This window comes from Podarcis erhardii (genome assembly GCF_964252035.2).
Source record: "Podarcis erhardii genome assembly, chromosome: 15".
NCBI lineage: Eukaryota > Metazoa > Chordata > Lepidosauria > Squamata > Lacertidae > Podarcis > Podarcis erhardii.
The window spans coordinates 27,914,391-27,928,592 of record NC_138505.1 but is presented as its reverse complement, the minus strand read 5'-3'; the positions used below and the strand labels follow the sequence as shown (position 1 = coordinate 27,928,592).

Genomic DNA, 14,202 nt, shown 5'->3' with positions numbered 1-14,202 from the left:
CCCCCTCTGGGGTGGTGAGAAGCAAATGGGGACATTGGGAGGTGATTTCCGGTGGGGGAATTCTTCAGGAGGAAAGGGTTGCCCCTGTGCACTGTGGCCACCATTGAGAAGAGAAGAAAACTATGTGACAATATCACACTGTCTAGTCTGGCCCTCATCTCTCTCCTTATTCTCCTCCCCTGTGTCTGAATCCCAGCTTCAAGTGTTTGCAGACTCCTCTCCCTTCTGGCCAACGCAGTAGCCTCGGCTGTGACACCATATGGCCCGGGCCAAAGCTGGACAAACATTGCAAGGGCACAAAGAGGGCTTGTTCAAGGGGTTGATCATTGCACTCTCTCCCCCCAATCCCCATCTTATTTCCAGGATGCTCTGGGCCCTTTCTGTTTCCTCCTCTTCATGGCTGTCCTTGTGGGGTCAGGAATCTTCTTCTACCTGTTCCTCCCAGAGACGAAAGGGAAGTCCATTGTGGAAATCACAGAGGAATTCAGCAGCCCATCACCTTTTCAGAAGAGACTAACTTCTGCCCTTCGGACAGGCTTCCGGGATGACCTCTCTGCCTACACCAGCTTCTGAGCTCAGCAGCCAAGGGAGAACTTGCTACTAGGAGGCTCTCAACCTGGACAGGTTTTCAACTGATCTTCACACCAGCAAGAGGCACAACACTCCCTTTTAAACACACACAGACACCCTCTCTGTGGTCTTTCACTATCTGTGCCCCTCTTGCCCACCTTCACAACTGATGGGGGCCTTCCTCCCCCTGCCCTCATGGTCAGTAGCTACACACAAGTTCAAAGAGTCCTCTTGGAAATGACACCAGCTGATTTCTTTTAAGCTGAAGCAAAGGCCACTTCCTAGCCATCACTGTAGGTCAGAGCCAGTTTCAGACGGTACGCAATGGACCTCCCCCCTCTTTCTTCTCCCCTGAAGAGACTTGAGCTATTGCTTGAGAGGCAAAATCCAATATGCACTCCAAGAAATTTAGGGACACTAGGAAGGAAGACCTTGCTGTGGCTGGGGTGGGCTGTCCAGAGCATCTGCCTAAGGCAGGGGTCAGCAATTTTTTTCAGCAGGGGGCCGATCCACTGTCCCTCAGACCTGGTTGGGGGCCAATCCATATATTTTTTTGGGGGGGGGGAATGAATGAATTCCTATGCCCCACAAATAACCCAGAATTGCATTTTAAATACAGTGGTACCTCGGGTTAAGTACCGTATTTTTCCCTCTCTAACACGCAGATTTTTTCTCCTAAAAAGGAAGGGGAAATGTCTGTGCGTGTTATAGAGCGAATGTGTGGTCCCTGGAGCCGAAAAATCAGGCAAAAATCAAATCGCCAGGCAAAAATCAAATCGCGGCGCTTCACGGAGAAGGGAAAACCGAAAAGAGGAAGCCGCTGCTTTCCTGCATTCTGCCTCAGGGTCTTACTGCCCACCCTCCTCTGTTTCGTTGCTGTGTTTGCTGAAACGGAACAAAGAGCAGGGAAAGCCCCTCCCCTCCAGGCAAGCTCCGGTGCTGCTGGGGGAGATGGAGAGAGGGGGGGGAAGGGAGAGGGGGGGAGGGGGAGAGAGGGGGGGAGGGAGAGAGAGAGGGGGAGGGAGGGAGGGAGGGGGAGAGAGAGAGAGAGAGAGAGAGAGATGGCTGGCTGGCTTGGGTGGGGGAAAACTTTTGCCTTTCTTTCCTCCAACCGGTTAAATCCCTCTCCTGCATTCTTAGCCAGCTGCTTCTCTGCACACCCCTCTAATGTCCCTTCTTTGTTTTTCCTTCGCTCCCCACTTAAAATGTGGTTACAAAGCATAGATCCACATAGATCCTCAGGATCCTTGCATTGGGTCACCCCAAATTCACCATCAGATCACATAGCATGTCCATGGCTACAGCCTGCCCCACCAAAATCACGCACCCACTGTTGCCTGGGGCTGCAATGGTGCAAAAACATGGTTAAAAAGCATGGATCCACAGGGATTCTCAGGATCCTTGCATTGGGTCACCCCAAATTCACCATCAGATCACATAGCATGTCCATGGCTACAGCCTGCACCAAAAAAATCACGCACCCACTGTTGCCTGGGGCTGCAGTGGTGCAAAAACGTGGTTACAAAGCATGGATCCACAGGAATTCTCAGGATTTTGGCATTGGGTCACCCCAAATTCACCATCAGATCACATGTCTGTGGCCACAGCATGAAGCCCAAAAATGATACATCCACTGTTTCATTCAGAATGTTTTTTTCCCTTGTTTTCCTCCTCTAAAAACAATGTGCGTGTTATGGTCAGGTGCGTGTTATAGAGCGAAAAATACGGTACTTAATTCGTTCCAGAGGTCCGTTCTTAATCTGAAACTGTTCTTAACCTGAAGCACCACTTTAGCTAATGGGGCCTCCCACTGCCGCCGTGCCGCTGGAACACGATTTCTGTTCTCATCCTCAAGCAAAGTTCTTAACCTGAAGCACTATTTCTGGGTTAGTGGAGTCTGTAACCTGAAGCGTATGTAACCTGAAGCATACGTAATCCGAGGTACCACTGTAAAAGCACACATTCCACTCATGTAAAAACACCAGGCAGGCCCCACAAATAACCCAGAGATGCATTGTAAATAAAAGGACACATTCTACTCATGTAAAACACCAGGCAGGCCCCACAACTAACCCAGAGATGCATTTTAAATAAAAGCACACATTCTACTCATGTAAAACACCAGGCAGGCCCCACAAATAACCCAGAGGTGCATTGTAAATAAAAGGACACATTCTACTCATGTAAAAACATGCTGATTCCTGAACTGTCCGCGGGTGGGATTGAGAAGGCGATTGGGCCAAATGTGGTAGCATCCTGAATAGGAGGAATCTTTCTGCTAGGGTTTCTCCTCCTCCACCCTTTGCGCTGACTTGCCGGCTGACTGAAATATGGATATTTGATCTGTGCTCGGCGTTACAGAGGCTGATTCAACAGGTTTTCTTTCCTCAATTGACTTTGTGTTTTCCTAATAGAGGTTTTGTTCATAATTTTTTGTGGATAATTAAACGTGACTTTGGTACTGCAGTGTGTGTTTTTTGTAATGAGTTTTAGTCAAATGTTCTCTCTGAGCCAGCAGGCATGTGGCTGGCGAGACAAGAATGTTACTTGCCCAAAAATGGAAAGAAGCAGAAGTCCCAATAAAGGAAGTGTCAGGGAACTGCCATCGGAGCCAGAGGGAGAGGGAGGGCTCCAGAGGGATTCCGGAGAGCGTCCCGGGATGGGGAGAAGCAGCCCATCTTCTGGGGAAGGAAATCAGCGTAGCACCAGTGGAGAAGGGGGGCAGATGGGGGAGTCGGCGAGGCGGTCCCACGACTCCTCGCCGGGGACCAGCGGGGAGAGCACGGGTCCTCCGCTGCCCACACCCTCCTTGCGCAGAAGGCTTCTGCACAGGGAGAGTAAGCGGAGACTAGGCGTCAAAGAGCTTCTTTGCTGGAAGAAGTTCAAGAAACGCCCACTGACGGATTCTGCCAGCGATTGAGACAGCCACAGGCAAGTGGCTGTCCGGACAGAAAAGGTTCACTCAGGCAACCCAGCCAGGTGTGGCGCCTATTTACACACGAGCAACCCACAGGAAGAATGGATGCAAAACTTATGGAATATGCAGAAATGGCAAAACTTACCAGAAAAATATGAAATCAATATAACAAATATATATATATATAAGAATGGAAATGGTTTATTGAATATTTGAATATTTAAAAAGAGAATCCCCTGCCAAGCATGTTCCATTTTCCATTAGAGATTATTTCGCTGGGAACCATTTTGCTGGGAAATTTTGTGTCCATAAGATGACCAAATTCTATCTCAATTAATATTTTGCACATAGTTGATTCTACACCGTTTGAGGTAGCAGGAACATTGACCATAAGTTGTTCTAAAGCGGTCAACTCTCGGTCTGCCCGAATGCATGGCTTTAACAGAAAAACAATAGAGTGAAATGAAACCATGACCAAGTTATATTGGGAAGAGCCAAAATCTGTTCTTTATATAGGGAGAACCATTTCCATTAAAATTCCGGGAGTCTATATAGACCTGCTTGTTCCAGGCCTTCCCAATCCATCGTATCTCCAACTTCACAAAACGTGGGGTGGTATCTAAGTAGAAGCAGGGGAGTTGCTCAATCTACCGTAGCTAGTTACATTTCCCCTGTTTGAGTAGAGTCTAGGTTTTCAGAGCATGTGCAGAGTTCCATGCAGAATAGAGGCTGGGGGAGAGGGAGATTATATTTGGTCACCCGGATGGATGGTTCCAAGGAGACTAATGAGCTGAGGGGATGCCCCACATTTATGGGAATTTGAGAGAAGTAAAAAGTGTCTTCTTCAGGGAAATGGATTCTTGTTTGGGCCAGCGGCAAGGGAAGTTCCACCTCTGATGTAAGAGGTAGCAAATCAAAAAATGTACATAGAGACTGTTTCTCTCTAATGATTCTGTGCATTACAAAGTAGATTCTTATCAGTTGGCCATTGTAAAAAAAGGAAACAAAAACCCGATATACCTTCCTATTCTGTGGATGCTGAATCACAGACACTACAGGTGGTGCTGTTGGTTACCTCAGAAAATAGGCTTTGTTGAGGTAAAAAGAAGATAAAGTCCCGACCAGAGACGAATAGTTGATGAAGATGCTGGACTATGCCGAAATGGCAAAAATGACCGGGAAAATCAAAAACCAGGAAGATAGAAAGTTTAATAAGGAATTGGAGGGGGGGTACAATTTACTTAAGAGAAACTGTGAACAACCAAAAATCCTTTGGCAGGATTTGAGTAACGCTTGTAACATATTAAAAACTAAGGTAAAAATGGGTTGTTTTAAGAAAAATAGAGAAAATATACGATGCATTGGAAAAAGTTTGATAATGGAAACCATGTAGGGGTGGAGGGAAGACCAATGATTCAGGGAATCCTAAATGTTGATGGTGATGATTAATGTTTGAATTCAAATGTATAGTGTAAAATTGAATTGGAAGGAAGGAAGGAAGGAAGGAAGGAAGGAAGGAAGGAAGGAAGGAAGGAAGGAAGGCGTTGTTGCAATACTAAAACAGCATCAAAGGACAGCAAAGTGTCAGTGCTCAGAGGGATACCTGGACACACACACCCCCGCCGTGCATCGGCTGCCCAACACATTCTCAGGCCAAGAAGCCTCACCCCTCTCTTGGATTGGTCCGAGCGCAGCCGGCCAATTTGCAATTTAATCCAGTGCTCTGAAACAAATCAAGTGTCATAACACGTGGGATCAAACATTAACCTCGAGCCGTTTGGTGGCAGGCCAAACCAAATAGGATGAAGAAAGAGGAACACCAGGGGCCGTCCGCCCACCTTGTGAGGTAGCAGAGGCAGCCAGCAGCAGAGGAGGACCCAGAGGAAGCCTCTGCAGCAGAGATGGGCAGCAGCTCCCTTTGGGACTTGGTGAGTGAGTTTCGAGGGGTTGGCTGGCTTGGTGGCTGGGGAAACCTAGCCAGATGGGCGGGGTATAAATAATGAAATTTTTTTTTATTATTGGTTTATTCATGTTCCACCTTTAATCACCACTCACTGGAGCAGGGTCCATTCTAAGAACTTTCAGATCACACACAAATTCTCTAGTTTGTTCATTTTTGAAGGTCGCACCGATGTGTGAACTCAAATATATTTTGCCCATCTTGGGGAGATATGTGTCTAATGTCAGAATAGGACCTCCCGGCAAGCTAGGGGTGAGTCTGCCCCCCCCCCCACTTCCTGCATTCTTAAGGCACCTGTTTTGACCACTTCTGTGAAAGACTTGGGGGTGCACCAATCCCTCCCACCATGACGTTTCCATCGCAGGACAACTTTGTAAAAAGCACAACTCCGCAGATTATGGGTGAGGACAAAGTCAAAAGGCTGTTTGCCCAGTTCTCGGTAGATCATTTTTCTGTCTCCATTCTAAATGCATCACATGATAAACTGGAGTTTAGAATGAATTCTCACCTAGATATTTGCTCTCTTTCACCTTCCCATTTAATGTGGTGAATCATGGGCTGTCAAGATTGTGCTGCAAAGCCCTTCCTTGCACTGGGTGAGTCACCCCACACCACCCCCAATCCCCACCCCCTCAGTTTATGCTCGGGTCTGGTTTATTTTTCTGCCCTGAGGAGTGTTGAGGATGGATGTCTGTGTCTCCCCAGGTTCAGCACCAGAGGCTGCTCCTCATGATGCTCGTCCTAGGAATTGGTGGGTCCTTCCAGGCTGGCTTTCAAGGGTCCATGATCACCTACACCTCTGTGGTAAGCAGCAAAGGGGAAACCTCTTCCGGAGGTTGGCGGAAGCTGCAAGAGAGGCTCCCCCAGAATTGCTCCTCCAAGGTGCTGCCTTTGCCAGTCTCCCAAAAAACAGACACAGTAAAAGGTAAAGGGACCCCTGACCATTAGGTCCAGTCGTGACCGACTCTGGGGTTGCGGCGCTCATCTCGCTTTATTGGCTGAGGGAGCCGGCGTACAGCTTTCGGGTCATGTGGCCAGCATGACTAAGCCGCTTCTGGCAAACCAGAGCAACTCACGGAAACAATGTTTACCTTCCCGCCAGAGCAGTACCTATTTATCTACTTGCACTTTGACATGCTTTCGAGCTGCTAGGTTGGCAGGAGCAGGGACCGAGCAACGGGAGCTTACCCCGTCACGAGGATTCGAACCACCGACCTAGGCTCTGTGGCAAGTCCTAGGCTCTGTGGTTTAACCCACAGCGCAACCCGCGTCCCATAACAGACACAGATATTCTCATACACACACACACACACACACATTTTTATTGATTTTTTAACATATCATTTCCAACAATCATTTAACATAAATTCTTATGTTATACAATATTTTAGACTTCCATCAACAACCTCTGAAGATTTTTCGTTCTTTATCACTTATTCCGCATTTCTTAATTTCTCTATTACTTTTAATTACCATTAACTTACAGTTCTCTTCATAGTCTTCCTTGCAATATTTCACATAATCCTCCTTATGGAACTTCTTGCAGACCTACTAGCGTAATCTGTTTGTTACAATTGCTCAGACACAGATATTCTTACTCCAAACCAGTGGGTCTCCAGTTGGTTTTAGACTACAATTACCATCATCCCTGGCCGCTGGTCCTGCTAGTTAGGGGTGGTGGGAGTTGTAGTCCAAAAACAGCTTGTGACCCACGTTTGGAAACTCTGCTCCATACCCTGAAGAGGAGCGTGAAAGGAGGGCAGAGAATGGGCCCCAGGTAGCCCCACACCAGCTTTGGTCAAGCACCACAATGAACAAATCCATTTGGCTGCTAGAGTTGACCTTTCCCTCCATGCAATGATTAGATGTGTGATCTTATATTATTGCAGGCCACACATTCCTCTCCTTTGACCCATTTGCTTCTTGTTCAGCTCCACCCACCTCCCAAACTACTGGCTTTTCACAGCATCTTCTGGTTAACGGGGTTTCCTCTTTTTGCAGCACGTGAAAACGTTCATCAATGAGAGCTGGCTGGAGCGGTTCGGGATGCCCGTCCACCCTGAAAGCCTCACATTATTCTGGGCCTCGATTGTGTCCATCTTTTCCCTAGGGGGCCTCCTGGGCACAATGGCCAGCGGGTACTTCACAACAAAGTTTGGGAAGTAGGTATAAGTGTGAAACAAGCTGCTCCTGGAAAGCCAGTTTGAGCCACAAAATGGTGTGCTGGGAATGAGCTGGCCAGGGCTCTGCTGGGAAAAGGATTGGGCCTTCAAGGCTCCAGAGTCAAGGTCCAAAGCTCATCCCATTTGTCAGCTGACCAGAGGTGGGCTGCCCTGGTCAGAATGTTCTTGCAACTGGTGGCCCGGACAGGAATTATTCCTGCTGAAAAAGTAAAGGGAAATTCCAGCAAAGCACCTGTGTGCATCGTAGTTGCAGAACACCTGAGTTTTACTTAGGGGTTGGCGAAACTGGCCCCCGCTCGGGGTGCAAGCCTAGGGGAGCAGCAAAAATCACCAGGCAGGCTATGGAGAGCATGGTGTATATTAGGGTTGCCATATTTCAAAATGTGAAAATCCAGACACAAAGTTGTTGAGCCTTTGTTTGTTAGTTTTAGTTTTGCAAAATCTAAAAAAAAAATTAAAAATTGAGCTACGTTTAAGGAATTTCATCAAAATCTACACTTCCGACATTGGTTGCCATATGTCTGGATTTTCCTGGACATAGCAGCAATTTCCGCCCAGACACTGTTTCTGACGGCTGAATTCCGCAATGGATGTGTGTGTTGTGCAGCTGCTGTTCTGGCGAGATCTAACACAGGAGAAGCCTCCTGTCCTTCTCTCATTGTGGCACAAAGGCGTGCAATTTTTTCTGCTCTTCTTGTGTGGTGCTCTGTATATAGTATGCTTAGCATTAAGGTTTAGACTTATTGTGAAGGAATGGGTTCCCAAACCCCAAAACTGACTGTGCAGGCAGTTTTTAAACTGCACCAAAATCCCCATTTCTCCTTAGCTAAAATGCATAAACTTTAGCCGTTGAGCAAATGCAAAACAAGAACACAGCTCTCTCCCTTATCAGTTTGACGGCAAGACTGGCCTTGACTTTACCAGTAGAACAGACACAGACATATCTTATATCCTGACCACAAATGACGCAGAGACCCAAGTCTGGGACTAACGCCAGAGCATGTTCTCAGAAGTAGTGACCTCTTGCTCCAAGATAGGAGTAGGATCAGGAATATCCTTTTATGGTCAGAAGTACAAGAAGGAAGATCCTTTTATGGTTGAGAGTACCAGAGCAGGAACATATGTGATGTCAACCTGTGTACGTATGCCAACGTGGTTGGGCTCCTAGGGAAGGAGTGAGAGGGTGCCTGGAGGATATATAAACTGCATGAAACCTGTCATTTCTTTGGACTTGCTGTGGACTTGATCACGCAAGTGCCTTCTGCTATCCGGAGAGCAGAATAAACTCTTTCTTTGAACCAACTCGGTGTCATTTTGACTTCCTTCCTCCTGTCCCGGAGCAACGCAGACCCAATCGGTGAACTCCAATTTGGGAAACCCATTCCTTCATTTGTAAGTTTAAGTTAAGTCTGCTGAAACTGGATTTCTTATGAACAGTGCCAATCCTGAACTTACTGGATTTGTGACCATTATGCTCATTTGCCTTCAGTAGCAGTAAAGCTCTGCTGGATGAAATTTTCATCGCCTCTGGTCCATTTTGGGGGAATCCCACAAAGTGTTTAAGTTTTGTTTTGTTTTCTAAAAAAAAATAATTGGTTTTCACAGCATTATAAACAAACAAACAAACACATAAGACAAACAAACCTAAGTCATAGCCTTATTGAAAATTACACTTATTAACATTGTTAAGTGACTTCCTCGCTTCCCCTTGGTTGAATTTCATTGCATATCCTTTTAATGGTTTTCCAAATCACAGTTCTTATAAAATTTAACTTAAACATTAACATCCTTAGATCTTCACATTATGAAATTAAACATATTAATTCAACACTTAACATAAATAAAATCCTAAGACAATTAAGTATCTGCAAGATGTTTTCAGTTAATTTAACTTAACATATTTAACTAAGTACTCATTAAATTTAATCCACTCTTCCGCTTAGGTTGGCTAGCTCCGAAAAATCCATCATCTTCATCTGCTATTCTTCTATCGTTGGTAATTCTTGGGTTTTCCACTTTTTAGCTAACAGAATACGTGCAGCAGTTGTTTAAATTTTTACTCTGCTAACTATACATTGGAATCTGCTCTGGATCAATAGTGAGTAGAATTCCATGAGACCACTGCCACTCACGGCTTCCTCCATCCTTGTGCCAACAGAAAGAAATGCCTCTTGGGCACCAACCTCATCATGCTGGCGGGGGCCGTCATCATGGGCTTCAGCAAGGTGGCCAACTCCTTTGAGCTGATCCTGGCAGGTCGCTTCCTGTGTGGCATCAGCACCAGTAAGTGCCGTCCTCCTTCCAGCTGCTCTGGGCTCACTGACAGGGCTGGGCTCCTCTGAGCTACCACCTGAGTGAAGAACTGTGGGCAAAGTGGACCAGCCTGCTCCCAAGTCTCGGTCCCTTGCTTCAGTGCAACCCCTGGAACTGCAGCCTCTTCCCCTCCACTTCCAGGTCCCCACACGGGTGGTGCTGTGGTTTAAACCACTGAGCCTCTTGGGCTTGCCGATCAGAAGATCGGTACAGTGGTACCTCTGGTTATGTATTTAATTCGTTCTGGAGGTCCATTCTTAACCTGAAACTGTTCTTAACCTGAAGCATCACTTTAGCTAATGGGGCCTCCCGCTGCTGCTGCCACGCTGCCACCACACGATTTCCGTTCTCATCCTGAAACAAAGTACCTGAGGTACTATTTCTGGGTTAGCAGAGTCTGTAACCTGAAGCGTATGTAACCTGAAGCATGTGTAACCTGAGGTACCACTGTAGTCCTAATCCCCGCGACGGAGTGAGCTCCTGTTGCTCTGTCCCAGCTCCTGCCAACCTAGCAGTTCGAAAGCACACCAGTGCAAGTAGATAAATAGGTACCGCTGCGGCGGGAAGGTAAACGGCGTTTCCGCGCGCTCTGCTTTCTATCACAGTGCTCCATTGCCCCAGAAGTGGTTTAGTCCTGCTGGCCACATGACCCGGAAAGCTGTCTGTGGACAAACACCGGCTCCCTCAGCCTGAAAGCAAGATGAGTGCCGCAACCCCATAGTCACCTTTGACTGGACTTAACCGTCCAGGGGTCCCTTACAAGTACCTTTTACTCCACTTGCCTCCAGTTTCTCCTCATCCTGCCCCAGGGGGCCAATCGTGGCCAACTTTCCCAAGGATAGGTTTGATCAGCAGGAATTCCACACAGGAAAGGGCGTTACTCAGTGGTAGCGCCCTTGCCTTGTTTGCAGAAGGTCCCAAGTTCAATCCCCCAGCGGTATCTCCAGGTAATTTGAGTTTTGCATCCTGCTTTTCCAACAACAGATGTTGAGTTCCGAGCGGCTCAACAATAATCTCAGCAGCATTAAAAGCAACAAGCATCGCCGTCGACATCATATCAAACCCAGCAATGTGTAAATAAAACCAACAGCAGCAGCAAAAATCCATCGAAATGATCGATGCAATTCAGTGAAGCCATCACAATTCAAAATGTCCGAAACCCTGGAGAGAGCACTGCCAGTCAGGGTAGACAATATTGAACTAGGTGGACTGACGGCTGGTTTGGTATAAGGCAGCTTCTTCTGGACTTCTCCCAAATGTTTTTGGGGTCCTGCAATGCTAAAAGTAGGGATCCGGGTGGCGCTGTGGGTTAAACCACAAAGCCTGGGACTTGCCGATCAGAAGGTCAGCGGTTCGAATCCCCGCGATGGGGTGAGCTCCTGTTGCTCGGTCCCTGCTCCTGCCAACCTAGCAGTTTGAAAGCACGTCGAAGTGCAAGTAGATAAATAGGAACCGCTCCGGCGGGAAGGTAAACGGCGTTTCCGTGCGCTGCTCTGGTTCGCCAGAAGCGGCTTAGTCATGCTGGCCACATGACCCGGAAGCTGCATGCCAGCTCCCTCGGCCAATAAAGCGAGATGAGCAACCCCAGAGTCAGCCATGACTGGACCTATTGGTCAGGGGTCCCTTTACCTTTTAATGCTAAAAGTCTCTTCCTCTCTCTGCTTTCACGTCCAGGTATCGGTGTCCTTCTCCACCCTCAGTATGTAGGGGAAATTTCCCCCAAGAAGCTCCGTGGATTTGCAAATTCAACTGCCTCCATCTTCTGGAGCCTGGGGAAAGTCCTGGGTCAGGTGATGGGGCAAAGGTAGGATCCTGCTTATCTACCTGTTCAGGTGCTTCCTATCCCAACCCCACAACAAAGTCTCTCTCTCTCTCTCTCTCTCTCTCTCTCTCTCTCTCTGAGAGAGGGGTCTTCTGAGAACCCTGCCCCAACTTCAGATGACAACCAGCACATGCTAGTTCAATCACCAGCCCACATTGGCTAGCGCCAGTGCCACATGCACTCCTGGTTTTAAACCACTCCAGGTTTTGCTGCTCCTTTGTAGTGGCACACAAAGCCCCTCCTAGCTTTCTGAAGGGATGGATGTCTTCTGGTTTGCTTTTCCCAGAGAGTTCCTAGGAAACGCTTCGCTGTGGCCGCTGCTGCTGGCCTCCCATGGCGTGACTGCCTTGCTCCAGCTGCTGACTCTGCCCTTCTTCCCCGAGTCCCCACCTCACCTGTTCCTGAACAAAGGGGATGAGGAAGGATGCCGGAAAGGTAACTGGGTGCTCTCTAGGCAGCTAGAAATCGTTAGATTACAGAATAGCCTCCCTCAAGCATACTTGGGTACAAGGAACTTCACGGGTTTGGAAAGACATCTTCATCCCATTTACTATTTAATTATTTTATCTGGCATGTTGGCTGTGCCACATGATAGTCAGATGATGGGAGGGGGGAGTTGAGTCACAGACACTCCCCCCCCCACTGCCCTTGGAGATAATTGAGGAGTGGGTTTTCCCCTCACTTTCAGGGTGTGTACAACTTACGCGAGACTGCAAAACATGTTTTCTGAGTCAGATTGCCTCCACATCCCTGTTCCTTAATTTTATTTTATTTGCCTTCTCCTGTGGGATGTAGCATAGTAGTAGTAATAATAATAATAATAATAATAATAATAATAATAATAATAATAATTTGTTATTTATACCCCACCCATCTGGCCTTGGCAGCTCCCAACAGAATATTAAAAACACAATAAAACACCAAACATTAAAAACTTCCCTAAACAGGGCTGCCTTCAGATGTCTTCTAAAAGTCAGGTTGTTGTTTATCTCCTTGACATCTGATGGGAGGGCATTTCACAGGGCGGGTGCCACTACCAAGAAGGCCCTCTGCCTAGTTCCTTGTAGCTTCACTTATTGCAGTGAGGGAACCACCAGAAGGCCCTCGGAGCTGGACCTCAGTGTCCGGGCTGAACGATGGGGGTGGAGACGCTCCTTCAGGTATACTGAACTGAGGCCGTTTAGGGCTTTAAAGGTCAGCACCAACACTTTGAATTGTGCCCGGAAACGTACTGGGAGCCAATGTAGGTCCTTCAGGACTGGTGTTACATGAGCTTGGCTCATTTGCTTGAGTTGTCCAAATTGCTTTTGTGTGCCTTGCATTGCTTAAGAGTTCCGTTTCAGCTCTGCTGCAGTTCCAAACTGGATCATGTCAGTTCCCTCCACAAAGCAAGGCTGGCCCCAGAGGAGACATGGCTGGGGTTGTGGGGGGCTTGAGAATCCCACTTACCGTATTTTCTATAAGATGCACCAGACCATAAGCCGCACCTAGTTTTTGGAGGAGGAAAACAAGAAAAAAATATTCTGAATCCCAGAAGCCAGAACAGCAAGAGGGATCACTGCGCAGCGAAAGCAGCGATTCCTCTTGCTGTTCTGGCTTCTGGGATAACTGTGCAGCCTGCATTCGTTCCATAATACACACACACACATTTCCCCTTACTTTTTAGGAGGGAAAAAGTCAGTCTTATAGAGCAAAAAATACGGTACCTGCAGGACGTTTGGCGAGAACTTGCCTGCCACTGGGCCTCAAAGGCTCTGTGATAGTTAATAATAATAATAATAATAATAATAATAATAATAATAATAATTTATACTCCACCCATCTGGCTGAGTTTCCCCAGCCACTCTGGGTGGCTTCCAACAGAACACTAAAATACAATAACCTAGTAAACATTAAAAGCTTCCCTAAACATGGCTGCCTTCAGATGTCTTCTAAAAGTTCGGTAGTTATTTTTCTCTTTGCCATCTGGTAGGAGGGCGTTCCACAGGGCGGGTGCCACTACCGAGAAGGCCCTCTGCCTGGTTCCCTGTAACTTGGCTTCTCGTAGCAAGGGAACCGTCAGAAGACCCTCAGAGCTGGACCTCAGTGTCCGGGCAGAACGATGGAGGTGGAGACGCTCCTTCAGTTGTAGCTAGAGCCTTTCCCCGTGTGTCGCCTGGCTCCCACACAGTGGGAGAATGGTGTGAGGGCCTCTGTTTTCTCTGCCTTCACAGCCATGAAGACCTTCTGGGGCCGAGGGCCTCACCAGGTGGAGCTAGACGACCTGAGGAAGCAGCAGTCTGCCTTGTGGAGCACCAAGAGTGTCTTGGAAGTGATGAAGGATCTGGCCCTGCGCCGGCAGCTGTACATCCTTATCCTGTTGGCTGTGACCCTACAGTTGACTGGCATCCACACAGTTGAGTTTCACATGCACGTTGTTGTGTGAAAAATGAGCTCA

At 47.6% G+C, this 14,202-nt stretch overlaps 1 protein-coding gene across 1 annotated transcript in view; it reads left to right on the top strand.

Moving 5' to 3' along the window:
• Positions 1-14,202, top strand: part of LOC309329732 (uncharacterized protein) — a gene marked incomplete at its 5' end in the record, with an annotated part of 38,599 nt that overhangs the window by 16,692 nt on the left and 7,705 nt on the right. Inside the window, 9 exons of the mRNA XM_081840745.1 lie at positions 364-565; positions 3,388-3,407; positions 5,338-5,415; positions 6,153-6,251; positions 7,449-7,609; positions 9,789-9,913; positions 11,618-11,747; positions 12,052-12,200; positions 13,979-14,160. Coding sequence (XP_081696871.1) covers positions 364-565; positions 3,388-3,407; positions 5,338-5,415; positions 6,153-6,251; positions 7,449-7,609; positions 9,789-9,913; positions 11,618-11,747; positions 12,052-12,200; positions 13,979-14,160 — 1,146 coding nt within the window. The remainder of the gene's footprint in view (positions 1-363; positions 566-3,387; positions 3,408-5,337; positions 5,416-6,152; positions 6,252-7,448; positions 7,610-9,788; positions 9,914-11,617; positions 11,748-12,051; positions 12,201-13,978; positions 14,161-14,202) is intronic.